General features: G+C 41.1%; 1 protein-coding gene across 1 annotated transcript; it reads right to left on the bottom strand.

Annotated features, from left to right (window-relative positions):
- Positions 1-785: 785 nt before the first annotated feature.
- On the bottom strand, positions 786-27,457 carry LOC114306179 (high mobility group B protein 6-like). Its single transcript, XM_082917873.1, has 9 exons — positions 27,219-27,457; positions 27,044-27,137; positions 26,868-26,890; positions 14,634-14,718; positions 14,473-14,548; positions 4,757-4,836; positions 4,580-4,671; positions 967-1,051; positions 786-881 (listed from the first exon to the last, which is right to left on the bottom strand). Exons 1-9 carry the CDS (start codon positions 27,455-27,457, stop codon positions 786-788), a joined length of 870 nt encoding a protein of 289 aa, XP_082773999.1.
- Between the last annotated feature and the right edge of the window lie 268 nt (positions 27,458-27,725).

Genomic DNA, 27,725 nt, shown 5'->3' with positions numbered 1-27,725 from the left:
AATTTAAATTTATAAAAATTTAAAAAATTATCATAAAAACAGTTGAAGTTCATATCAAATGAAATTTTAAAAAGAAAATTAATTTTTTGCCATTGGAGTTCATATCAAATGAAGTTTTTAATTCAAAATCCAAGTGAAAATGAGTGATGATTGGGAGATTTAACACTAACTGTACAATTGCTCTGAAAATTCAAACAGCTGTCAAAATTACGCAGTTTTTGTGATACAGCCATCAACATATTCCTAACTTCAACATATCTATGCACCAACATTATCCATCCATCATATTACTTTTATTAATTTCTGCAAATTCTTCCATGCTTTCGTATTTCGTAAAATATTCATAGATTTAGGGTTTCCATATATCTTTTTTTGCAATATTTAATTCCTTAAAGTCAAGAAATAAAAATATATATGCAACTAGGAGTTGAAACCACAATCACAATGTACTTAAGTAGAAAACTGCAATCCAGAATATTTGATACAAGATTGTGTAAAATTTAAACATGATGAAAAAACTTCTCAAAAGAAATGTGAATGAAGCAAATAATGTTCCTATACCAGTTAATGCAGGCCAGGCAATAAGCCCCAAACACTTGTAAATACAGAAATTCTCGTGAGATTTTCTGTTTTAGTTCAAAACAAAGTATAAACTACAAGAAGGTAAAAAAAAATGAAATGAGGGTATATTGTTAGTTCATAACAAAGTATAGATTTTCTGTTTTAGTTCATAACAATATTCAAGCTTGCTTTTTACTGTTGTGGGTTGTTGTTTTCCTCCTCCGTTACTGCAGATTTGTTATACTCTTCCAATTCCATCTTGACTCCTTGGCTCCTGCAGCTTTTTCATTCCAGGTTTGCTTATCTTCTTCACTCAATTCCTACAAGTATAAAACCAAAATTTTCAATACTTCATTTTACATTTTCAAAAAAAGAATTACCCAAACAGACAGTTAAATTTCACACCTTCCATTTCACTGAAATGAGGGCATTAAGGGTAGAGTCATTAATTCCCGGCCTCTCTTCCAACAAGTTCTTCCTTGCCTCTTTGCTGTATTATCAACAAAAATAACATAGTATAAGAAAATATAAAGCAAATTTCATTACATTTTGTTGTACTGTTAATGTCTGCTAATTCTTTGATTCACCTCCATATGGCTAATCCGTGACTACTAGCAATTCCAGCATCATTCTGAATAAAAATAAAATGACCAAAATTTTAGGTATTTACTTTTAATCTTGTTAGGTATATATATAGGTGCTTATAACATATTTTAAAATGACTGACCTGAATAGAAGGAATGAGGATGCGGGTTTCTTCGGTTTGTTAGGATCAGCAATCTTCTTCTTCTTCTGGCGATTCTCTTTTGTTTTCTCTTTTTTCTTGAGCAATTCCGAGGCTTCTTGCTTGTGAATTTTCATCATCTCATCCTCTTCTTTTTTGGGATTGGCAGACTCTTCCTCCTTTCGCTGCTTGTTGTAGACGTCCCCGAACGCCCCGGGAGGATGAGTCCCGTTCTGTTCGTTTTTTTGGGCTCACTACAGTTCAGGACTCTCAAATTGTCACGGTTCTTAATCTGAACCAAAGAGTCCAAATCCGGCAAATCGTTTTGAGAAACAGATTTTTGAAAAGAAGTGCCAAACATGGGCTGCTTTGCCAGATACAGAGTCGCCACCTAAATATTTTTTTTTATGGGGGAATTTAGGAAACCCTGACTCGGTGCCAAAGGCCACGTGTCCGTCATCACCAAAGTTGCCTCGGCTCGGGAGCTTGGGTACGATTGGAGAATGTCAGCTATGAGCACCCCCTCTCGCCCGATCCGAAGATCGGCCTCTACTAACCGTGATATCCGATTTTGAAAACGTTATGTGTTCTTATTCCGGTTATTAGCCTAGAATTACTACGTTATGTGCACAGCAAACAAGTATAGACCAAATCGCCTGAATTGGAACGAAGCATTGCATAATTCGTTTGTTTGAAAAACAGTTTGAAATTTGCTACTCGCAAGTAGGCTAAAGCACGGATTTTAACGAGTTGTTCCAACTCAAACAATCTAACCTTCACCCACAAGCATTCAAGCAGTTTATATCACATAAGCATCTAGCCTCATGGTAATCATGCTATTATGGCAACACTCACACGCATGCGGTATGTTAAAGCATAAATGCTTACCTAGTACTCCGAGCCAAAACAAAAACATGTTAGCAATCAATGCATGATCCAAGTCCATGTTAAGTGGCTAATGCAACGCATACAGAATGTCACTAAAGCAGGCTCGGCTAGTCTGTAACGCCCTCAAAATAATAACATAAAACCCATCAATATAGACATGCATCTATATATAAAAAAACTCCACATTCTTCTATTCATCAGAGTTCCATTACAAAAGTATTACATGTTAACAATAAAAGCAAATGCCCTAGAGGCTTACAGCTTTCCAAGTTAACACTTGGTTACAACAAAAGAGTGCTAACTCATTTACACATTAAGCCCTTGGCTTGGATATACATGTAATACATCAAAAGAAATATGACAACAAAAGTGTGTCCGCCTCTAGCCTCCCGAGCTATGTCCTCGGAGGTGGCATGCTACCTGTACCTGAAAATGATATTCCCATATAGGGTGAGCCACAACCCAGTAGAAACATACTAAACCAAATATGAACAATGACTAAAAGATTAGCAGTTGATAGATGGTCAACACAGATACTTTCCCTTATCACACTTTACGGTTTCATGACATACAAATCCATATTACAGTCCATTTTCCATTTCTTTTCAATTCTCAATTTATAACCATGGCTCAAAACCTGGCCAAACAACTCATATGAGACAGTAACTCATATCAAACACTTCTCATTTCATAATAGATAAGCATACTAGCTATATCACACACCAACAGATAAGCATACAAGCTATATCATCACTTCCACAGATATGCATATGAGCACTATCACACTTCCAATGACAAGCATATGAGCTCTGTCAACACATTTCTAGATAAGCATATGAGCTCTATTTACGGAGTCCATCCCCTATCTCCTCCCAACAACATCCGGTTTAGAGGTCCATCCCCTATCTTCCCCTAAACCGCGGAGTACATCCCCTATCTCCTCCAACACAACACAATGCATATAAACAACAATTATACACATCATCACACAATACATAAATTTAATGTATTCTTTCAATCGTCAATCTCAATGACACATTCCAGTGATTAGTTCCAGTTTGCCTAATCATCATGCATTGTCTACAACAATCAAGACTATCCTCCACCGATAGCCCAAAGCAGTTATTTCTATACAGAAAATAAATGCAACAATGGATATATAATCAACATTTCAACTAGGTGAGTGATAAATAATCCAACTACACCCTTTAACCCCTTCCCTTTCCAATTTCCACATTCTCAATTCAATTCCTCATTCCCAACAATTAATTACACAAATTAATCAATCAATGTAATTAGGGCATTTTTCATAATTAACATTACAACCCTTAGGTTCCATTTTCATTAATGTTTTAACATTAATTTCACTTTTTCCATGCCGAACATGCATCTAGGCTTTATATAGCTAAAACCCCAACTTTTGTAAATTTACACAAAAGCCCCAAACTTTTACCAAATTACCAAACCAACCCAACATCTCAAAATACTAAAATTTAAAGACAAAGCTCGTAATAAGGAGTAGGTTATCCCTACCTCAAAGTTTGAGCTCCAATGGAGATGAAGACCAAAACCAATATGCTTCAAAATCTGAAATTTTCAGATTAAAATGTAGCCCTCGACGATCAACACAACTTTCGTAAAGACCAAAAGTGAGCAAACAACTCCTACTAGATCAAATCTAAGAGAGAAGGGCCGGTTTTAGAGTGAGAAGCTCTGAAAATGGCTTTTTGGAAAAGTAGGAAAGAGAAAAGATCTTGAAAAAGTGATACAAAAGTCGAATCTCACTTTTAAATAAGAGTCGCCCCGCTCGAGCGTCAAACTCCCCGCTCGAGCGGCACTCACAGACTCCCGCTCGAGCGGCCAATCCCACGCTCGAGCGTCCAACACTGCACAGGAAATACTGGATGGGTGAAATTCCCGCTCGAGCGCCAAAACCCCCGCTCAAGCGGACAAGCAACAAAAGGGCCCCCGCTCGAGCGTCAAACTCCCCGCTCGAGCGGACAGGTCAAAATCTGGGCAACTAGTTTTGGTTTCTAAACTCAACCAACCTGTAACAAACCTTCCCAACACATCCTATAACTCAAATACAAAGTAAGAAAGGATGTACACAAGGTAATAATCAACTACTATCATCCACGGACACATGTTCGGATCACTGTACAACAAGGGTAAACACGGGATTGCTATAACCTCCCCCCCTTAAAGAATTTCGTCCCCGAAATTTGGCACAAGTTTAAAAGAAAACAGGTTTTCCTCCATTTTAAACAGTGTTACATAATCAAATGAGGGTATATTGTTAGTTCATAACAAAGTATAGATTTTCTGTTTTAGTTCATATTGTTGGTTCATAACAATATTCAAGCTTGCTTTTTACTGTTGTGGGTTGTTGTTTTCCTCCTCCATTACTGCAGATTTGTTATACTCTTCCAATTCCATCTTGACTCCTTGGCTCCTGCAGCTTTTTCATTCCAGGTTTGCTTATCTTCTTCACTCAATTCCTACAAGTATAAAACCAAAATTTTCAATACTTCATTTTACATTTTCAAAAAAAGAATTACCTAAATAGACAGTTAAATTTCACACCTTCCATTTCACTGAAATGAGTGCATTAAGGGTAGAGTCATTAATTCCCGGCCTCTCTTCCAACAAGTTCTTCCTTGCCTCTTTGTTGTATTATCAACAAAAATAACATAGTATAAGAAAATATAAAGCAAATTTCATTACATTTTGTTGTACTGTTAATGTCTTCTAATTCTTTGATTCACCTCCATATGGCTAATCCGTGACTATTAGCAATTCCAGCATCATTCTGAATAAAAATAAAATGACCAAAATTTTAGGTATTTACTTTTAATCTTGTTAGGTATATATATAGGTGCTTGAGAGGGTGGTTTATGATCTGGAATTGGGCCGAGGTAACGGCCGAGCAAGTTGAGAGCCCAACCGTGCATGGGGCCGAGATGATCGATCATCCACCCGGAGATGGGCCGCCAGAACTTGGGCCGGGCAGAAATTGGGCAAGTGTGTGCCACCCCGGACGGTAAAGAAGCCGCTCGGCAAGGCAGTGCTCGGTTGGACCGAGCTGCTTGGTCAGGGATGGCTGAAGCCAGACAAGCTGAGTGACCGGCGCCCGGAAAGGCGTGGTCAACCAAGGAAACCGTTCGATCGACAGGAAGGCCGATCACAGGAGGTGCCCGGGCTAGGCTCTGCCGGGATGCTGCTTAGCCCGGTCCTCCTTGGGTTTAGCCTGTGAGGTGCTTGGGTTTGAAGCACAGCATGGCCATGGATAGAGCAGCTCGGCTGCCGAGCTCCAGCTGTGAAGGCGGGCAGTTGAGATTAGGTGATGTTCAGCAAGGTTTATGCTGACAGATGGGATAGTGGAGCCACGTGTCAGGAGATGACTGGGAGTAGATATGGGGCACAGAGGGGTATATAAGCAGGGCTGCGCCCCCCATACGCGACAGATGAACACTTTGTAAGGATTTTCTTACACTAAAACACCTCTCTCTCTCTCTCTCTCTATCCTAAGGTGTGTGCTAACTTCATCGTCGGAGGGTTTTTCCGGCCACACACCGCCGGGTAGCTCACCATTCTTTGCGCGCAGGTGATCGGACATAAACGGAGCTTGGAAGAAAGGAGTACGGGCTTGCCGGAATATTTGCTTCCCGTACAATTGGCGCCGTCTGTGGGAAGCTTGACAGAGAAAACCTTGTCTTCCAGGTTCATCTGATCGTCGTCCATGGCGAACAACGATGAGTTTCCGTTGTCTGCCATAGATGGAGCTACCCCGGAGTTCACCCGAAGGAGAGAAGGCCCTCTCGCCATCCATCCAATGACGGACTTGGGGACGCCCACCGGAGGACAGTCAGGAGACGCGCAGGACAAGCGCGGAAGAAGTCACGGACATTCACGGAGTCCAGACGGTCACCGGCGGAGGAGAGACTCACACGCCAGGCGACTGGAAAGTAAGTTGAGAGATCAAGATGCTGTCATCCGGCAAATGGCGGCGGAGATAGAGGATCTCAAGCGGCATGTCAAAGGGAAGGATGTAGTTGGAGTGGGAAACCACAGTGAGCGCACCCCATCCCGCCGTTCAGGCAATCAGAGTCAGCGACGTACTCAGTCCATATCCATTACCAGAAGTTACCAGGTTGGTGATTCCGACGCGGGTGCAGAGAAGTCTAGCGCGCAAGACAGCACCTACAAACCCTCACGTCCGAAGACGACGTCGAGGTACTCTTACTCTGCTCAGTCAGAGGATTTACGGGCGGTCTTAAAGGTGCGGGCTCGCCGGCGCGAAGCTCAGAGAATACCTGCCTTCCAGCGGCTATCCTACGGGGTTCATGCCAGCGAGGAGGTCGGAATGCCTCCACCCCGCCAAGCAGTGCCACTTTTCGAAGATACGGACTTGGCTAGGCTGAGTGCCACCCCTTTTTCCCTGGATATAGAAACAACACCGCTTCCGGTAGGCTTCCACCAACCTAAGTTCACACTTTACAACGGAAAGACCGATCCATACATGCATGTGAGCCACTTCCGACAGGTTATGGCCGGACATAGGCGTAATGACGGACTTATGTGCCTAATCTTCCCGTCAAGTTTAGGCGAGCTGGGCTTAAAGTGGTTCGAGAGGTTGCCGGAAGGGAGCATACAAAAGTGGCATCAGTTGGCCGAGGTGTTTGTTACACGCTTCAAAACCAACACAAAGACACCAAAGGAAGTCGATCATTTGCTAAGTGTCAAGATGGAACCGAGCGACACACTGAAGATATACAACTCAAGGTACTGGGAAACCTTCAACGAGATCTTGGACTGCCCGGTCAACCTTGCAATCACGCAATACAAGCGTGGTCTCCCGGTCGGACATAGACTGCGGGACTCGCTTACCATGCACCAGCCGACCTCCATGGGCCAGCTCATGCAGCGCATCAATGAGCACATCCGAGTAGAGGATGACGCGTCAGCCTCTACCGTGAAGGCCACTCCGGTAGCAACAGACAAGAAGACAGCAGGCAAAGTGCATGCAGTTGGGCAAGAGTCCAGCCGCTCAAGTGACCGAGCAGAGGAATCGGACCGTGGTTCGAATCGTAAGAACCGGGGTAGAGGACGTCGAAATGACCGGGATGACTACCCCCGAGATGATGTAGCAGACGCAAACAGAAGGATGAAGGCAAGGACTGGCATAACCACAGTCTTCAAGATTCCAATCTATCGCATACTTAGTGAAATCCGAGACGCAAATTTCAGTAAAATTTAGGAAAAATATTTCCAAATTAATGAAAAAAATTGAGAATATTTTTAGTGAATATTTTTTCGTTTATTGATTGAGAACACTATTATGTATTTTTTTTCTTCATTTAAAAGTTTCATTTGTGTTTTTGGAAAAAAAAAAAAAAACCAGTGCTCATAATTTTGTGTGCGTGTGTTTTTGAAAAAAAAAAAAAAATTTGATATTTTTTTGTCTTTTCATTAAATTAATTTTTAGGTTCTTAATATTTATAAGTGTTTTTAATTAAACACTTTGACACTTATGTGCAATTTTTTGGAGACGTAAAAAGTTTTGAATTTTTTCTTATTTCACTTTTTAAGCTATTGTTTCTTTCTATGTTTAAATTCAGTTTTTTTATAATTTGATTTATTTATTTGTTTACTTTTGTGAGAATACTATTATGTATTTTTTTTCTTCATTAAAAAGTTTCATTGTCTGTGTGTTTTGAAAGAAAAAAAAAAATCAGTGTTCTTAATTTTGTGTGTGTGTATTTTTGAAAAAAAATCAGTGTTTTTTGTATTTTCATTAAATTAATTTTTAGGTTCTTAATTAATATTTATGCAGGCTTCTTTGAATAATTTGGCACCATGTGTGTGTGAATTTTTTTAGATTAGACTTAGACTTTGACTTAAACACCTTGGTTTTTTTTTTTTTTTTTTTTTTTACATTTTAAAGCATTTGTTTATTTTTGTGTATAAATTCAGTTTTTCAAAATTTGGTTTGTTTGTTACTTAATTGTGTGTGTTTTTTAAAAACTAGCAACTAGGCACATGCATCTCATTTAAAGTTATAATATAAAATTGACATTTTTTTAAATAATGTACATATATATAACCATGTCCAATGTAACATTTGATATTAATATATTTGATATTTGATAAATAAAATATATATATATATATATATATATATATATTAAAATATGTACAAATCTTTATAAAAAAAAGGCACACACGAAATTAAAGAAACAAACAAATCAATTTTTTGGAAACATAATAAACCCACAAACACAAATTTTGATAAAAAGAAGAAAAATAAAAGTCAACTTTTTTATTTTTTTATTTTTATAACTTGAACTGAGAGTGATTAACAGGGAGGGAGAATAATTTCCAAAAGGCTTATTTCCATAATTTTAATATATCTGAGAGGGAGATTAATGATATGGAAGTGGGCCGGACAGATTTGGGCCGGACAGAGTTGTGCCAGACAGATTTGGGCCGAACAGGTGTTGGGCCAAGTTGTGTGGCCCGGCCTTGAAAGAAGCTGCTCGGTTAAGGCAGCGCGTGGATTAACCGAGCTGCAAGGATCCGTGGTTACAAAGCCGGTCAGGTGAAAAGTCCAGCGCCAGGAAAGGCAAGGTTGGACCGAAGTACCTGTTTGCTCGGCAGGTAGGTCGACCGCAGACAAGCATGAGTTGTCCCGAGCTCGGCTTTGCCGAGATGCTGCCGAGTCCGGTCCTCATCTGAGCTTAGCTGTTGGAGTACTTGGGCATGAAGCGCAGCATGGCAGACGATGGCCGAGATGGTACTGCCCGGCTGCCGAGCTCCCAGGAGAATGGGCAGGCAGTTGGGTTAGGTGGTGCTCAGCAAGGTTTATGCTGACAGATGGGATAACAGTGCCACGTGTTGAGAGGTCACTGGGAGTAGATTTGGGGCGCAGAAGGTATATAAGCGCGTCTACGCCCCCCATACGGTGGCAGATGAACATTTGGTAAGAAAAATACTGACACTCAACTCTCTCATCTCTCTCTATCCCAAGGTGTGTGCTAACTCGATCGTCGGAGGGATTTTCCAGCCACACACCGCTGGGTAGCTCACCGCCATTGTGTACGTAAGTAATCGGACAGAGACGGAGCTCGAAAGAAAGGAGTGCGGGCTTGCCGGAATATTTGCTCCCCCATACAATTGGCGCTGTCTGTGGGAACTTTGAAAGACAAAACCTTGTCTTCCAGGCTCATCTGATCGCCGTCCATGGCGAACAACAATGAGATTCCGTTGTCTGCCATCGACGGAGTTACCCCGGAGTTAGGCAGACGGAGAGAAGGACATCCCGTCATTCCTCCTATGGCGGACCTGGAAACTTCTCCAGGAGGACATTCAAGAGACGCGCGGGATAAGCGCGGAAGAAGCTTTGGACATTCACGGAGTCCAGACGGTCATCGGCGGCGGAGAGAATCGCACGCCAGGCGACTGGAACACAAGCTAAGGGACCAAGACGCCATCATCAGGAGAATGGCGGCGGAGATGGAGGATCTTAAGTGACATGTCAAAGGAAAGGGTGTAGCTGGAGTGGGAGACCACAGTGAGCGCACCCAACCCCGCCATTCATGCAGTCAGAGCCAGCGGCGTACTCTATTTATTTCAATCACCAGAAGTTACAAGGTTGGAGATTCCGACGCGCACGTAGAGAAGTCCAGCAGGCAAGATAGCACTTATCAACCCTCACGTCCGGCGACGACGTCGAGGTATTCTTATTCCGCTCGTTCAGAGGATTTGCGGGTAGTCTTGAAGGAACGGGCTCGCCGGCGGGAGGCTCAGAGGGTGCCGGTGTTCCAACGGCTATCCTATGGGGTTCACGCCAGTGAAGAGGTCGGAATGCCTCCACCTCGTCTAGCTGCGCCTCTCCTTCTAGACATAAACTTGGCAAGGCTGAGCGCCACCCCTTTCTCCGTGGAGATAGAAACAACACCGCTTCCCGCGGGCTTCCACCAGCCTAAGTTCATGCTCTACGACGGAAAAACCGATCCCTATATGCATGTAAGCCACTACCGACAGGTCATGGCCGGACATAGGCGAAATGACGCTCTTATGTGCCTTATCTTCCCGTCAAGTTTGGGCGAGCTGGGCTTGAAATGGTTTGAGAGGCTGCTGGAAGGGAGCATAGAAAGGTGACAGCAGTTAGCCGAAGCCTTTGTGACGCGCTTCAAAACCAACACCAAAACGCCAAAGGAAGTTGACCACCTTCTCAGTGTCAAGATGGAGCCAAGCGACACACTGAAGGCATACAACTCTAGATATTGGGAAACCTTCAATGAGATCTTGGATTGCCGGGTCAACCTGGCAATCACCCAATACAAGCACGATCTCCCGGTCAGACATAGGCTGAGGGACTCGCTTACAATGAACTAGCCACCATCCATGGGACAACTGATGCAGCGCATCAGTGAGCACATCCGAGTAGAGGATGATGCAGCGGCGTCCACCACGAAGACAACCTCGGTGGGAACAGACAAAAAGGCCTTATAAAATAACCGGTCTGGCTGGTAAGGGGGCATACCACTTAGAAGATTTGGACGGCAAAGGCGTACCCCGGCCATGGAATGCGGCTAACCTCAAACTATTATATTCTTATCGTTCTTAAGTAATTTTTTGAGGAAGAACTTGTTTCCCCTACACTTCTGAATGTGATACTCTCTTTGTCAATGTAATGGAAGTGAACGCCAAAGACGCGGACATTGGTTGATGAGGACTGTAAAGATCAAAATGCTGGAGATCAAAAATCTGAACTCCACTTTTTTCCTCCTTCTAATCTTCCTTTCTGCTGTTGGTACAGAGGAGACGGCCTATGATGGAGTACCAAAAGGCAGCAAAAACCTTTTTCTGTGACTCGGCCATTTTGAGACACAGAGAGAGAGAGAGAGAGAGAGAGAGAGAGAGAGAGAGAGAGAGAGATAGGGATAAAGACTGTGAATGGCTGCAAAATCTGTGAGAGAGAGAGAGAGGGTGTGTGGAATGGCTGAACTGAAAGTAATGAATATATATGGATAGACAGGGGACAGGGAGGGAGATGATTGAGAATATTTTTAGTGAATATTTTTTCGTTTATTGATTGAGAACACTATTAGGTATTTTTTTTCTTCATTTAAAAGTTTCATTTGTGTTTTTGGAAAACAAAAAAAAAATCAGTGCTCATAATTTTGTGTGCGTGTGTTTTTGAAAAAAAAAATTGATATTTTTTTGTCTTTTCATTAAATTAATTTTTAGGTTCTTAATATTTATAAGTGTTTTTAATTAAACACTTTGACACTTATAAGTGTATTTAAAATTTAAGAATTAAACCCTAAACCCTAAAATAGCTAAAAAAATAAATTTTAAAAATTAAACCCTAACTCCTAAATCCTAAAATTAAAAATTAAAAAAAAATAGAATTAAACCCTAAACCCTAAAATAAAAAAAATAAATTTTATACCTAAATCCAAAAATAAAAAATTAAATTTTAAAAATTAAATCCTAAACCCTAAAATAAAAAATATAAATTTTAAGGAAAAAAAATATATATGAAACTGTGCCGTTTTACGGCACAGCAGCAACACAGCAGGGAGGGGGCACAGCAATGACCCTGCTCCCTATAATAATATGCTAATATGCTTATGTCCATAATTTTAATTATTTGAATAATTTTAATTATTTGAATAATTTGAATTATTTATAATATGAATAATTTGAATTATTTACAATATAAATAATTTGAATAATACTTGAATAATATTTGAATAATTTGAACTATTTACAATATGAATAATTTGAATAATATTTGAATAATTTTCATAATTTGAATAATTATCCTAATAATTTGAATAATTTTTATAATGGGCACCTAGATCATGTACTAGGCAATTAGACCGTTGTTAGAGTATCTCTAATGCTTACTCAAAAAAAAATTAATATTAAATTTGAATAAAAAATTAGTGAAAAATTTCATAAGATACTATGTGTCCAATGCTAATTTTTTAATTTTTATCAAACAATTGGTTGACCAAGAGGTCATCCGACTTATAGTATTAAAAAAAAAAAAAAAAAATCTCAAGAATTTCAAGAAAATATGATGGATATTTGGTGTTGATGTTGTGGGGTCCATCTTAACTGAATCTTGACCATTGATAATAAATTCAAGAAAACCTCCAATTGGAAATGAATTTCTAACATTCATTTTTTTTTTGGGTTACACTGGAAATAAAATTTCTAACATTCACCTAATGCTTCTTATAGCAACATTAAAACCTCTACAACTAGCACATGATTCACAATGGTTATCAATATCTACAGAAAATTGTCGTACTAATTGTAGATAAATTGTAGTTTACCACGAGGTTAGGCCAAAAAGTAGTGTCCTCGGAAGTTTATTTTGGGACAATAAACCCCATATAATGATTACCAAAGTAAAGGAAAAATATAATTTCAGTAAAATTTAGGAAAAATATTTACAAATTAATGAAAAAAATTGTTCTACTAAAAGTCAAACTTATAAAATTTTAATTTTGAAGATGTAAAAAATGACCTTTTACATCTAAATTATTAGATGTGACGTACTAAAACTAATTTTTGATTTAAAATAAAATTATAAAAATTTTAAAAAGACATTTAAGCTCATAGACCTCGTTTGGAAATAAGTTTTTTTAGTAACTCTTTGACTTTTTGACTAAAATATGATTTTAAAAAAACTAGTAAGTTTGTAATGACTTTTTAACTTTTTATGAAAATATGTGTAAAAAATAGAGAAAAAAAGAGAATTTTTAATTTTTTTGTATAAATTATTGGTTTTTTTAAATTTTTTTAATAATTTTTTAACTTTTAAATTAAAAAATAATATTGCCAAACAAGGCCAACGACTGGGTTAGGAAGGAGGAAGGGGTTGCAACAATAAAAGTAGTGAAGAGTGTCGTAACAAGAGGTGTTCAGTAATGGTAGTAAATTCGAATTCAAATATTATGATTGGTACACGAAATGTTTCATCCAGACAAGCCACTTCACTTTTTTTTTTTTTTTTAAATAAAAAAAAATAGTTTGATGATTAAATGGTTTTCATTCATTTAATTAATACACTTTTCATCATCCAATGATATCCTGTGTGGAAGAAATTAGAAATTGTTTAGCCAAAAGGCTGCAGTGATGCCACTGTTTTGCCTACCATTATGTCATTTCGTTAGCTCTATAGGTAATCTAATATTATATAAAAATGTCATGCCAACATAGAAGTTTAAAAATGTGTACTTTCTCTACGGAAAGTTTGAAGTGGTGGTGATTCCACGTGTAATCCAATTCAATTGGTGAATGAACTTAAAAGTTGAATTTTATGTCCCAATTGAAAAGGAAAGGAAGATTTTACTAAAACAATAAAAAAAAATCTAGGAAGGTTTTGTGGAGTCACTATTTCTACGGTAAATTTACAATCACCACGGCAGCGTTTGATAATATTTACGTTTTTAATTTTTAATTTAAATTTATAAAAATTTAAAAAATTATCATAAAAATAGCTGAAGTTCATATCAAATGAAGTTTTAAAAAGAAAATTAATTTTTGCCATTAGAGTTCATATCAAATGAAGTTTTTAATTCAAAATCCAAGTGAAAATGAATGATGATTGGGAGATTCAACACTAACTGTACAATTGCTCTGAAAATTCAAACAACTGTCAAAATTACGCAATTTTTGTGATACAGCCATCAACATATTCCTAACTTCAACATATCTATGTACCAACATTATCCATCCATCATATTACTTTTATTAATTTCTGTAAATTCTTCCATGCTATCATATTTCGTAAAATATTCATAGATTTAGGATTTCCATATATCTTTTTTAGCAATATTTAATTCCTTAAAGTCAAGAAATAAAAATATATATGCAACTAGGAGTTGAAACCACAATCACAATGTACTTAAGTAGAAAACTGCAATCCAGAATGTTTAATACAAGATTGTGTAAAATTTAAACATGATGAAAAAACTTCTCAAAAGAAATGTAAATGAAGCAAATAATGTTCCTATACCAGTTAATGCAGGCCAGACAATAAGCCCCAAACACTTGTAAATACAGAAATTCTCGTGAGATTTTCTGTTTTAGTTCAAAACAAAGTATAAACTACAAGAAGGAAAAAAAAATGAAATGAGGGCATATTGTTAGTTCATAACAAAGTATAGATTTTCTGTTTTAGTTCATATTGTTAGTTCATAACAATATTCAAGCTTGCTTTTTACTGTTGTGGGTTGTTGTTGTTTTCCTCCTCCATTACTGCAGATTTGTTATACTCTTCCAATTCCATCTTGACTCCTTGGCTCTTGTAGCTTTTTCATTCCAGGTTTGCTTATCTTCTCCACTCAATTCCTACAAGTATAAAACCAAAATTTTCAATACTTCATTTTACATTTTCAAAAAAAGAATTACCCAAACAGACAGTTAAATTTCACACCTTCCATTTCACTGAAATGAGGGCATTAAGGGTAGAGTCATTAATTCCCGGCCTCTTTTCCAACAAGTTCTTCCTTGCCTCTTTGCTGTATTATCAACAAAGAGACACATAAATGAAATTAAAATAGGATATCATGAGTTCGAGTCAAGCTCTCTAAAATCCCCAGCGGAGTCGCCAGAAACTGTAGATGTCCCCGAACGCCCCGGGAAGATGAGTCCCGTTCTGTTCGTTTTTTTGGGCTCACTACAGTTCAGGACTCTCAAATTGTCACGGTTCTTAATCTGAACCAAAGAGTCCAAATCCGGCAAATCGTTTTGAGAAACAGATTTTTGAAAAGAAGTGCCAAACATGGACTGCTTTGCCAGATACAGAGTCGCCACCTAAATATTTTTTTTTATGGGGGAATTTAGGAAACCCTGACTCGGTGCCAAAGGCCACGTCTCCGTCATCACCAAAGTTGCCTCGGCTCGGGATCTTGGGTACGATTAGGGAAGGTCAGCTATGAGCACCCCCTCTCGCCCGATCCGAAGATCGGCCTCTACTAACCGTGATATCCGATTTTGAAAACGTTATGTGTTCTTATTCCGGTTATTAGCCTAGAATTACTACGTTATGCGCACAGCAAACAAGTATAGACCAAATCGCCTGAATTGAAACGAAGCATTGCATATTCGTTTGTTTGAAAAACAGTTTGAAATTTGCTACTCGCAAGTAGGCTAAAGTAGGGATTTTAACGAGTTGTTCCAACTCAAACAATCTAACCTTCACCCACAGGCATTCAAGCAGTTTATATCACATAAGCATCTTGCCTCATAGTAATCATGCTATTATGGCAACACTCACACGCATGCGGTATGCTAAAGCATAAATGCTTACCTAGTACTCCGAGCAAAAACAAAAACATGTTAGCAATCAATGCATGATCCAAGTCCATGTTAAGTGGCTAATGCAACGCATACAGAATGTCACTAGAGTAGGTTCGGCTAGTCTATAGATGATATGTGAAAATGCACAAGTAGCATGTATTCAAGTTATATTTGAAATAGTTATGCAGTTAGTATGATGTACCGAGTCTGGTGCATGCAAGACTAATGAATGATGCACGCATGCTATCATACTGTAGGCTAATTGAAACATGCCCTAGGCTAACCATCAAAAGCTAGTAAATAAAAGGGAAGAAAGACGTGGGGTTGGGAGACATACACACACTCACGCACACTTATTACACAATTGCCCTCACTCGGAGGGTCCAAATAAATATTACAGTCCAAATAAATAATACTAAATTAATTATTACAGAACTTCTAATTAATTAACAAATTAAATGCAAAAGGATGGGGGCCACAGCCCTGCCTCGAAATGCGTGAATGATGCATGCTTGACCCATCTCGCCCGGAAACTCGCTGCCATAGCACTGTTGCCTCTATTAACACTGCCCTGCTCCTCTAGGGACTGCTAAAGTTCAAGAGTATGCTCTCTGTATGTTAGGGAATACCACCGACCAAGTAGAAACACCACCGGCCTAACAGGATGATCACCGGACGCCTTTTAACCTGTCGGCCTCAGATTACTGGCCGGTCGGCACTGTATTTAAATGGTCGGCCGGCCATCTATTTGACCGATCGGATAAATTGATGGCCGGTGGTGGCTTCCAAGGCCAAAACGTGGCCGGTGGGTGTCTAGATTGAAGCCCCGGAAGTTAGCTTTCCAATGGCGCAAACCTTGCATTAAAATTCCTCCTGTGAAAAAAGTTATGCCCATTTTGGTGAAGCCGCGCAGATTCGATCCAACCGGGATGGTACCCAACTTCAACCAATCATATCTCCCCCACCCGGACTTGGCTCTAGGAGATTCTTGAGTGCAAAATGAAGCCCCAAAAGTAAGCTCTCCAACGGTGGTGGCCTCATAGCTAAAATCCAAGTATGCAAATGAATAAGCCCGATTCAGCAAGGGCTGCTCAACTCTCTCTTACTCGGATTCATGCCGAACTTCTCCCAAACTAGTTTTCTCCTCTCATTTCCTCTTCTCTTCAACTCCAAACCCCTAAACAAAGTGTTTTGAAAGATTTTTCAAATATTTCATCTCTCTTTCATTCATCTCCAACTTGTCCTTGCTCGGTTTACCGAAAAGCGCAACATTTACCGAAATGTGAGCGTCGGAACATCGTAGGAATTTTATTTTCAAAACATTTTGAAAGAGAGGATTTTAAGATCTAAAATCTTTTGATCAAGATTGTTTTGGTCCAAAAGGGGTCTGAAGTTGGGATTTGACTCTCTCATTGCTGACGAATTTGAACCTTTACCCTGCACATCTTTTACCACCAAGTAAACCATCAGTAACGCCCAAGTCTTAAGGGCGGTCAAAAATGGGGTGTCTACAGTTGCCCCTCTTTGACAGAACTTGGAAGTCAAGAAGTGACGTGAATGAATGTCAAAGCCCAGAGACGACCCATTTTTAATAAGGCCAAAGACTTGGACAAACAAACAAAATACCGATAAATAAATGGTTGTGCCCACAGGCTGCCTACGTATCCCTTTGTAAGGAATCAAACCAGCGTAGTTCAGGGGCAGGATGCAAATGATATGAAAGAAGACTTTGATAATTGGACTTATACGCTATGCGAAGCCGATTTGTATTCAAAACAATGCAATGTACTAACAAGTACAGGTGAGGTGCGCAAGATAGCGTGAATGAAATGCTATGATAGTACAGATGCAAAGGGTGACAAACTCCAACCATGCCGGAATCAAGAGAGGAGGTCCAAAACAAACAATTAGGAGTGCATACAATGCAACCTAAGTCAAATTCCAAACACGCCGAAATTGTGTAAGGAACAAAGAGAGAAACATAGGAACATATCCCAGTGTTTCGAAAAGGAATGAGAAACATAGGGACGTATCCCGGTGTTTCGGAGTGGTTCAAGCATTGGAACGTATTCCAAATGCTTTTAACCAAAGAGGGAGAAACATAGGGACATATCCCGGTGTTTCGAAAAGGTATAAGCATTGGAACGTATTCCAAATGCTCGTAACCAAAGAAGGAGAAACATTAGGACATATCCCGCTGTTTCGGATTGAGTGAGAAACATAGGGACGTATCCCGGTGTTTCGGAATGGTGTGAGCATTGGAACGTATTCCAAACACTTTTAACTGAAGAGGGAGAAACATAGGGACGTATCCTGGTATTTCAGAAAGGAATGAGAAACATAGGGACGTATCCCGGTGTTTCGGAAGGAAGGAGAAACATAGGGACGTATCCCGGTGTTTCAGAAAGGAATGAGAAACATAGGGACGTATCCCAGTGTTTCGAAAAAGAAGAAGAAACATAGGGACGTATCCCGGTATTTCGAAAAGGAATGAGAAACATAGGGACGTATCCCGGTGTTTAAAAGAATGAGAAACATAGGGACGTATCCCGGTGTTTCGGAAAAGAAGGAGAATCATAGGGACGTATCCCAGTATTTCGAAAAGGAATGAGAAACATAGGGACGTATCCCGGTGTTTCGGAAGGAAGGAGAAACATAGGGACGTATCCCGGTGTTTCAGAAAGGAATGAGAAACATAGGGATGTATCCTAGTGTTTTGGAATGAAGGAGAAACATAGGGACATATCCCGGTATTTCAGAACAAGGAGAAGAAACATAAGGACGTATCCCGGTGTTTCGAAAAGGAATGAGAAACATAGGGACGTATCCCGGTGTTTCGGAATGAAGGAGAAACATAGGGACATATCCTGGTGTTTTCAGAAAGGAATGAAAAACATAGGGACATATCCTAGTGTTATGAAAAAGGAGAAGAAAAATAGGGACGTATCCCGGTGTTTCGGAAAAAAGGAGAAGAAACGTAGGGACGTATCCCGGTGTTTCAGAAAGGAATGAGAAACATAGGGACGTATCCCAGTGTTTCGGAAAAGAAGGAGAATCATAGGGACGTATCCCAGTATTTCAAAAAAGGGAAGAAACATAGGGACGTATCCCGGTGTTTCGGAAGGAAGGAGAAACATAGGGACGTATCCCGGTGTTTCAGAATGAAGAAGAAACTTAGGGACGTATCCCGGGGTTTCGGAAAGAGAGCGAAACGTAGGGACGTATCCCGGGGTTTCGAAAAGAAGGAGAAGAAACATAGAGACGTATCCCGATGTTTCGAAAGAGAGAAACGTAGGGACGTATCCCGGTGTTTCAAGAACAGAGAAAAATGTAGGGACGTACCCCGGTGTTTCGGAACTAAAGAGTGTGCATAACAATGCGATTGAACTGTACATAACAATGCAAGTAGAATGTGCGTGACTACGCAAGTGAAGAGGTGCATGACAATGCAAATATAATGTGCATAACAATGCAGGTGTAACGGTGCATAACAATGCTAGATAGATGTGCATAACAATGCGACGAATGTGCAACTTCAAAAGCGCGTTTGAAACAAAATGCCGAATAAGGAAATACAAGCCTTAACGAGACCAAATCCAAACGTGACCTCCGATTTACCTCTCGGGGGGGGGGGGTTGTAACACACTCCGCTTGAAAAGGGTACACCCTGTTTATATTGGTGAGAGATAACATTTGCTGCTGCTTTAATTGCCATTCTGACTTGAAACAGGCTTAAGCTTGGAATAGAGGCACACTTATTCTTCGGAGCACTGACAAGGCCTGAAGAGGTACATCCGGAGTACAATCACAGAATTTGCTGAAGGTGAAACACACTCAAATGCTTCGGTTTTCCCTCTTTTCTTTTGCTTTGTAGTCTGGAACCCATATAGCTTCAAATAGGTCCTTGTTTTACTGTTCTCACATGACATGGGTTGAACCTTGTGGTTTATGAAAGAAAGAATCTTATTTTGCATAAATGTGCGGAATGGCACAGCACTTTGAGCACAAAACGATTTTTTGAAAATGAGAAAAGGGTTCTCAACCGGGTATTAAGCCTACAACTGAACACAGCATACTATGACTCAACAAAAGGTACACGGCCTAAACACATCGAGTAACACTCAAAGAAGACTTAAAACAAAAGTTGAGGTAAACAAAACAAAAGAAACGACACACAGACGTGTTACAAAGGCAAGAGACCTCTCAGTTCGCGAGGAGCCAGTTTCTCCGGGTAGTGTTTCCCACTCTTTTCTCATTTGTGATTCTCACATCACTCTGGCACTCAATCTCTATTTTTCTGAAAAAAAGCCATTTTCTCACTTTTTCTCTTAGCGCACATCTCTTTATTCTTCAATCTCTCATTTTTTATCCCTCCCCTGGGTGGTTGGTGGATAAACAAGAAGTTGCGGGGTCTTGCCCCTAGCATTCCGCTAGATTCTTCTTCTTGTTCACAACAGTGGGTTTCTTCCACAGAGGGGCTGCGCTACAATTGGGTGTGTAGCAAATCTGCAGCTGACATCGGTTGACGATGCTCTGCTGGGGGGTTTGGATGTGATCAGATCTGCCCAGATAAGGGAATGGGATATCTTGTCCCATTCCGGTTCGTGCTTCACACTTGGCTTGATACCTCGTTGCTTGGAGGATGTGAGAGCTTTCTGCCCTTTTGCGGTCAGCTTCAGTGGTGCCCCTTTCCGGCAAGTATGGTGCCTTTCTTGGCAAGCATGTTAACAATGGGGAAAAGACAGAACACCTGACTCAACTGTGTCCCTAGTTCATCGTTTTGGCCATTTTTTTATTTTGGTTTTAAAACAATTTTGACCAACATGAAAGTTAGATTAACATGCTTGTTCGATTTTTGATTTGAAAATCATGCAAGTCAGGCTATAAGCACTGAAAATTTTCCTTTTTTGGGTCCAAGAAATTGTCCAATTTTTTGGAAAAATGGAATAATTTTCGAGAGAATAGTCAACCTCAGTAAAAATTCTCAAAAACTATTTTTGCAAATGGTCAATGCTTAACAAGCACGGAACCTACTCTTGAGATGCACAACCTCAGATCCGAAGGAAAATTGCCCCTCGCTTGAAGAGAGCTACACGGTAACGGAAAGTTGCCCCTTGTTTGAATGGCACCACGGCACACTGTATGGCAACGGAAAGTTGCCCCTTGTTTAGATAGCATCGCAGCGCATTGCAATCAGTCCTCAGAGTGACGATGACAACCGAACTCTCGGATACAGAGAAGGCAAAGATGATCAAAACCATTACATGGACACAGTTGATTTTGAAGTGTTTTACGGCTGGACTTCGGAATGAAGTTGCCAACGTATCCCAAAGATGGGAATCAAGTCTTACGTTCGGGGTTAAGGTACACTCAGGTATTTAACCTCTCCTTTTGCGCTCTAACTTTTGCCAAGGCCGCCCTTCCGGGTTTTTAACCTTGCGAGCTCTGTTTTTCTTTTCTTTTCAATTCTTTTCATTTTTTTTCATCTTTTCTTTTCTTTTTTTTCATCTTTTCTTCATTTCTTTTTTTGTTCTTTTCCTTTTTTCCTTGCTCTAACTTTTGCCTGGGTCGCCCTTCCGGGTTTTCGACCCAACGAGCCTCTCAAGGGTAAAAGTGTAGCTTTGTCCATGTGAAATGGTTCTGAGATCTCAAATCCTTCTGAATCCAGGAGAGTGACTGCTGTTCGCTGACAATGCAGGAGTCCATCCCATGGGGGCTGCATTTGCCCCTAGTGTTGTAGATAGGAACTCAGTTGTTCTTCAGCAATACTTTCTTCTTTCTTCTCTTCTGGGGTTTGGCATTCTTGCCAGTCTTCATTGATTTGCAGGACGATCCATCTTCGGCTCTTCGAGCACATCTGGCATTTTTGCCCCTAGTTCCAGGGATACTTCTGATCTAGCTTTGCAAGCTTCTTTTGGCGACATCTGATCTCCTTGATTTGACTTTTCTTGCCCCTAGTTTGAGGGCTGCTTTAAATATGGCCACACAGGCCTCCTTTGATGATTGACCATTGACCATTCTGAATTTAAGTCCAAGGTTTGAAAATGAGGGGTCAAGTCTCGAGGCTGAGAGTGATCCTAGGCTGCACAATCTCAAGAGCGATTCCACACAAGTCTTCGCAGGATCGCGCAAAACATTTTTTTTTTAAATCTTTTAAGAAAACGACTAGTCGCTCACGCTGAAGACAGTATGAGACCAATCTGGATCAAGCCAGGATCCTTCTCAGTACTCACATTAACAAGCATGATCTCAATCATTAAAGGCTTAGCATGCCTCTCTTTCTCTCAAATGATCAAATTTTTGCAAAAACCTGAGGAATTCCTTCCTCTTCGTTTTCATCACAATGTTCAAAAACAACTTTGAAAAACTTAGGTCAACGCAATGACTTAAAAGCACAGAGAAGCAGGTGAAATGCACTGTCGTTCCATTCGACTTTCTGGCACAACTGGCACAAGGCAGAAGTAAGCACAAAAGCATGAAAAACCACTGTTGTTTCATTCATAACTGTTGGTGTAACTGGCTCCATGGCAGAAACAGACTCAAAAGAAAGCAAAAAGACAAACACAAAACAAGCAAGTGATGTCCGAGATAACACCCCTGAAATCACCCGACTCTAACAAAACAAGACTGACTCGACACAACAAGACAGACCCGACTGACTCAGTACGAAAAGACTGACTCTAAACAAAGAGACAGACTCAAAACAAAACAACAGAACTGACTCAATACCTAAGCCAGAACGTACAAAACCCAGCATTCACAAATGCTCAAAACAGTGCGTGCTATACGCCACATCCGGAGTAAACTGAGCGCCGCCCGCAGGTTGTTCATCCCTCGATCACATCACATTATCCCCCACAAGTTCACTGATCAAGTGCCGATAGACTTTGCAGGACCCGGTGCGAGGATGACCTTGTTGTCAATCAAATTTTGTATCTCGTGGCGGAGACGGACGCAACTGTCGGTGTCATGACTGGTTTGTTGATGAAAAGCACAGTACTTGGTCGGGTCATGCTTTGGAGGGAGAGGATCGGGTAGAGGCCGTTGTTCCAACGGTTTCAGATGTCTTTTCCTGAGTAGGACCCCTAGAGCTTTAGACGAAGGCATAAAGAGTGGGGTGAAAACCTTCTTGCCTCGAGGTAGATAGTCCGAAGTTCGGAGGTTTGAAGTGGATGCACCAACAAAGGGGGTGGCTGCTCTTGGTGTGGTGGTGGCGACCATGCCCACGTCTGAGGTCCTAGCAACTGCGTCACCACCGGTGGTCGCATTTGAACTGCGGGAAAACGGCCTCCTAGGCTGCTCTTTCTCCTGGTCAATGAGGCCCTACTTCATAGCGTCCTCGATCTGTACTCCCATCTCATGCAAATCTGAAAAGGTAGGGAAGGGGAGCACGATCATTTGTTGCATTAGTTTGGGCTGGAGGTTGCGCACAACCATCCGTATTTGGTCCTTATCCGTTGGCCTAATGGTCATCATTGAGGCCTTGGCCCTCCAGCGGGCCACGAATTCTGAGAAGCTCTCCTTTGGCTCTTGGCGAGTGACTTCAAGATCACGAGTTGTGACCTCAATCTGTGCATTGTAGGAGTATTAATCACTGAAGGCCTCAGCCATCTCTTCCCAATTCTGTTTCACAGAGTTCTCCAATTTTGCATACCAGATTGCGGCTATCCCAGACAGGGTCCGACCAAACAATGATAGCTTCTGTAATCTGGTGAGGCCCATCGGCCTTAGTATGTCTGAAAACAGTCTCAGGTCCACCATGGGGTCCCTGGACCCATCAAAACGGTCAATATGCAACATTTTGAATCTGTCAGGCAGCGTCACAGCCGAGTCTGTATACCCGTCTTCAATGTCAGGAATGGAGTGGGCCCCCTGAGACTTCTTGAACAATTTCTCAAGCTTGCTCACTTTCAATGCTGTGGGGTCTGTCTTGATATCAAAGAGGGGGTCTGGTAGGTTGGTGGGTGTTTTAGATAGCTAGGGTAGAACCGGGGGCGGAGCTGGCCCTATCGGAATGTCCGTATCTTCCTGGACATTAGCTGTCTCCCCGAGTGTTGGAACTCTTGGTGGGGGAGGAGCCTGGTGTGAAGTAGATACTCCAGTTTGCTGCTCTAACCTGGCAATTGTCTCTGCCTGTTGGGCTATGACCACAGCCTGTTGCTTGGCGAATTCTGCTTGACGGACAGTGTCTTGCTGCATGGCTTTCATACTATCCTAGAGTTGGCGCACCATCTCTTCCAGACTCGACATATTGTTCCGATCTAACTGAGCAACCGGTATACCTTCCTAAGGTAAAAACAGATATCTCAACCCAACTGCGCACAGGTGAGATGGATAATGACTGCTGATCCGAAGACTGATGATCTGTGCCTGACTGGCCTTTTTACCCTGTCTCTAGCAAAGGAGCACTGATTGCCCTTGAACTAAATCTCTGACCTGACAAAGTCTATCAGCACAAGTCCGATGAACCTCGGGGGATATCAGAGCCTTCTGAAGCTATGGTTCTAGGACTACCTAGCAAAAGAGAAAACAGACAGCATCTCAGCCTGATTTCGCCAAAACAGATTTGAATCTTTACTGAATTCTACCCTTGTAAACAGATACCCTCAGGTAAAACTGATTCCCCAAATACTGATCGTGATGTCCACAGGCCTGATACTCAAACTTGCAAACTGATACATGCAATCCTGTAGAGGCCAACTCTAAAGCACATAGCAGATAAGTGAGAGCCAAAACACCCCTATGTTGGGGTAGGGTTTCCCTGTCCTATTTTGTCAGGAGCTAGGGTTTCACTACGCACGCAGCGGTTTTCAAACAACCTAACATCGGGTAAGCAACCTGTCCTAGTTTGGAATAGTCACTATGGATTTCGATATGCACTAGGTCGAATGGTCGAAAAGGGTGCCCCGGTAAAACCGGGGTTTGTGTTCCCATACTGTCAGAGCCCACAACCGGTCAGCCTTATGGCATGCTTTGACAAAGTCAAGCCTCCGGCAAACCGTTCAGGAATGGCAGATGGCAAACACGGTGTCCTAGGCGCACCAATGTACATGCAATGCAAAGAGACACAGAAATGAAATCAAAACAGGATATCATGAGTTCAAGTCAAGCTCTCTAAAATCCCCAGCGGAGTCGCCAGAAACTGTAGATGTCCCCGAACGCCCCGGGAGGATGAGTCCCGTTCTGTTCGTTTTTTTAGGCTCACTACAGTTCAGGACTCTCAAATTGTCATGGTTCTTAATCTGAACCAAAGAGTCCAAATCCGGCAAATCGTTTTGAGAAACAGATTTTTGAAAAGAAGTGCCAAACATGGGCTGCTTTGCCAGATACAGAGTCGCCACCTAAATATTTTTTTTTATGGGGGAATTTAGGAAACCCTGACTTGGTGCCAAAGGCCACGTATCCGTCATCACCAAAGTTGCCTCGGCTCGGGATCTTGGGTACGATTGGGGAAGGTCAGCTATGAGCACCCCCTCTCGCCCGATCCGAAGATCGGCCTCTACTAACCGTGATATCCGATTTTGAAAACGTTATGTGTTCTTATTCCGGTTATTAGCCTAGAATTACTACGTTATGCGCACAGCAAACAAGTATAGACCAAATCGCCTGAATTGAAACGAAGCATTGCATATTCGTTTGTTTGAAAAACAGTTTGAAATTTGCTACTCGCAAGTAGGCTAAAGTAGGGATTTTAACGAGTTGTTCCAACTCAAACAATCTAACCTTCACCCACAGGCATTCAAGCAGTTTATATCACATAAGCATCTTGCCTCATAGTAATCATGCTATTATGGCAACACTCACACGCATGCGGTATGCTAAAGCATAAATGCTTACCTAGTACTCCGAGCAAAAACAAAAACATGTTAGCAATCAATGCATGATCCAAGTCCATGTTAAGTGGCTAATGCAACGCATACAGAATGTCACTAGAGTAGGTTCGGCTAGTCTATAGATGATATGTGAAAATGCACAAGTAGCATGTATTCAAGTTATATTTGAAATAGTTATGCAGTTAGTATGATGTACCGAGTCTGGTGCATGCAAGACTAATGAATGATGCACGCATGCTATCATACTGTAGGCTAATTGAAACATGCCCTAGGCTAACCATCAAAAGCTAGTAAATAAAAGGGAAGAAAGACGTGGGGTTGGGAGACATACACACACTCACGCACACTTATTACACAATTGCCCTCACTCGGAGGGTCCAAATAAATATTACAGTCCAAATAAATAATACTAAATTAATTATTACAGAACTTCTAATTAATTAACAAATTAAATGCAAAAGGATGGGGGCCACAGCCCTGCCTCGAAATGCGTGAATGATGCATGCTTGACCCATCTCGCCCGGAAACTCGCTGCCATAGCACTGTTGCCTCTATTAACACTGCCCTGCTCCTCTAGGGACTGCTAAAGTTCAAGAGTATGCTCTCTGTATGTTAGGGAATACCACCGACCAAGTAGAAACACCACCGGCCTAACAGGATGATCACCGGACGCCTTTTAACCTGTCGGCCTCAGATTACTGGCCGGTCGGCACTGTATTTAAATGGTCGGCCGGCCATCTATTTGACCGATCGGATAAATTGATGGCCGGTGGTGGCTTCCAAGGCCAAAACGTGGCCGGTGGGTGTCTAGATTGAAGCCCCGGAAGTTAGCTTTCCAATGGCGCAAACCTTGCATTAAAATTCCTCCTATGAAAAAAGTTATGCCCATTTTGGTGAAGCCGCGCAGATTCGATCCAACCGGGATAGTACCCAACTTCAACCAATCATATCTCCCCCACCCGGACTTGGCTCTAGGAGATTCTTGAGTGCAAAATGAAGCCCCAAAAGTAAGCTCTCCAACGGTGGTGGCCTCATAGCTAAAATCCAAGTATGCAAATGAATAAGCCCGATTCAGCAAGGGCTGCTCAACTCTCTCTTACTCGGATTCATGCCGAACTTCTCCCAAACTAGTTTTCTCCTCTCATTTCCTCTTCTCTTCAACTCCAAACCCCTAAACAAAGTGTTTTGAAAGATTTTTCAAATATTTCATCTCTCTTTCATTCATCTCCAACTTGTCCTTGCTCGGTTTACCGAAAAGCGCAACATTTACCGAAATGTGAGCGTCGGAACATCGTAGGAATTTTATTTTCAAAACATTTTGAAAGAGAGGATTTTAAGATCTAAAATCTTTTGATCAAGATTGTTTTGGTCCAAAAGGGGTCTGAAGTTAGGATTTGACTCTCTCATTGCTGACGAATTTGAACCTTTGCCCTGCACATCTTTTACCACCAAGTAAACCATCAGTAACGCCCAAGTCTTAAGGGCGGTTAAAAATGGGGTGTCTACACTTGTAAGCCTTAATTTCTTCCAAATACTTTTCCATGTTTTGCTTTGCAATCTGCAAGTTCCCAAAATATGAAATTGCTGTTGCAGAAACACACACACACACACACACACACACACAGAGATTGAGAGAGAAAGACAGAGTTAATTGAACCTTTTCATATGGCTTCTTCTATTTCTCTGTCATGTTATTCCATTCTTCAATTACCTCCCAACCACTCTTGCTCTCTGCTCTTCGCTCATTTCTGAACATGAAAAACGCAGACATCAGTTGCTTCGGCTTCAACGGGTCCTTCTCTTTCCTATAGAAATTCAATGAGACAAATATTATAGAGAGAATAAGAAGGGGGAGAGAGAAATATAGAGAAAATTACTGAATTTACTTATTCAACTGAAGAAACTGCTCTTCCTCCAACAGCCTCATGGCTTCAGTTGTGAACGCCAAAGACGCAAACATTGCTTGATGAGGAATCAAACTGTGAAGATCAAAATGATGAAGATCAAAAATCTGAACTCCACTTTTTTCCTCCTTTTGATCTTCCTTTCTGCTTTTGGTGCAAAGGAGACGGCCTATGATGGAGTACCAAAAGGCGGCAAAAACCTTATTCTGTGACTCTGCCATTTTGAGACACACAGAGAGAGAGAGAGAGAGAGAGAGAGAGACTGTGAGAGATAGAGAGAGACTGTGTGGAATGGCTGAACTGAAAGTGATTAATATATATGGATGGACAGAGAGGACAGGGGATCCCTGAAGAAGGCAAGGGAGATATTTTGCAGACAGTGATGGCTGAGTGAGAGAGACACATTTAAACATGAATATACTCTCTCTCTCTCTCTCATCAGTAGTATAGTATGTTTCTTACCTTCCTTATTTTCTTCAAACACGCTTT

This window comes from Camellia sinensis, chromosome 3 (assembly GCF_055761805.1).
Source record: "Camellia sinensis isolate YWXY chromosome 3, ASM5576180v1, whole genome shotgun sequence".
Taxonomy (NCBI): domain Eukaryota; kingdom Viridiplantae; phylum Streptophyta; class Magnoliopsida; order Ericales; family Theaceae; genus Camellia; species Camellia sinensis.
This window is presented reverse-complemented; position numbering and strand designations above follow the sequence as displayed.

Bases quoted from the DNA above. Each gene is read 5' to 3' on its own strand.
- LOC114306179 (XM_082917873.1), bottom strand. From the start codon at position 27,457: ATGGCAGAGTCACAGAATAAGGTTTTTGCCGCCTTTTGGTACTCCATC. The intron at 27,138-27,218 runs GTAAATTCAGTA...GAATTTCTATAG, and splicing joins CAGTTTCTTCAGTTGAATAA to GAAAGAGAAGGACCCGTTGA. The intron at 882-966 runs GTGTGAAATTTA...TTATACTTGTAG, and splicing joins TCATTTCAGTGAAATGGAAG to GAATTGAGTGAAGAAGATAA.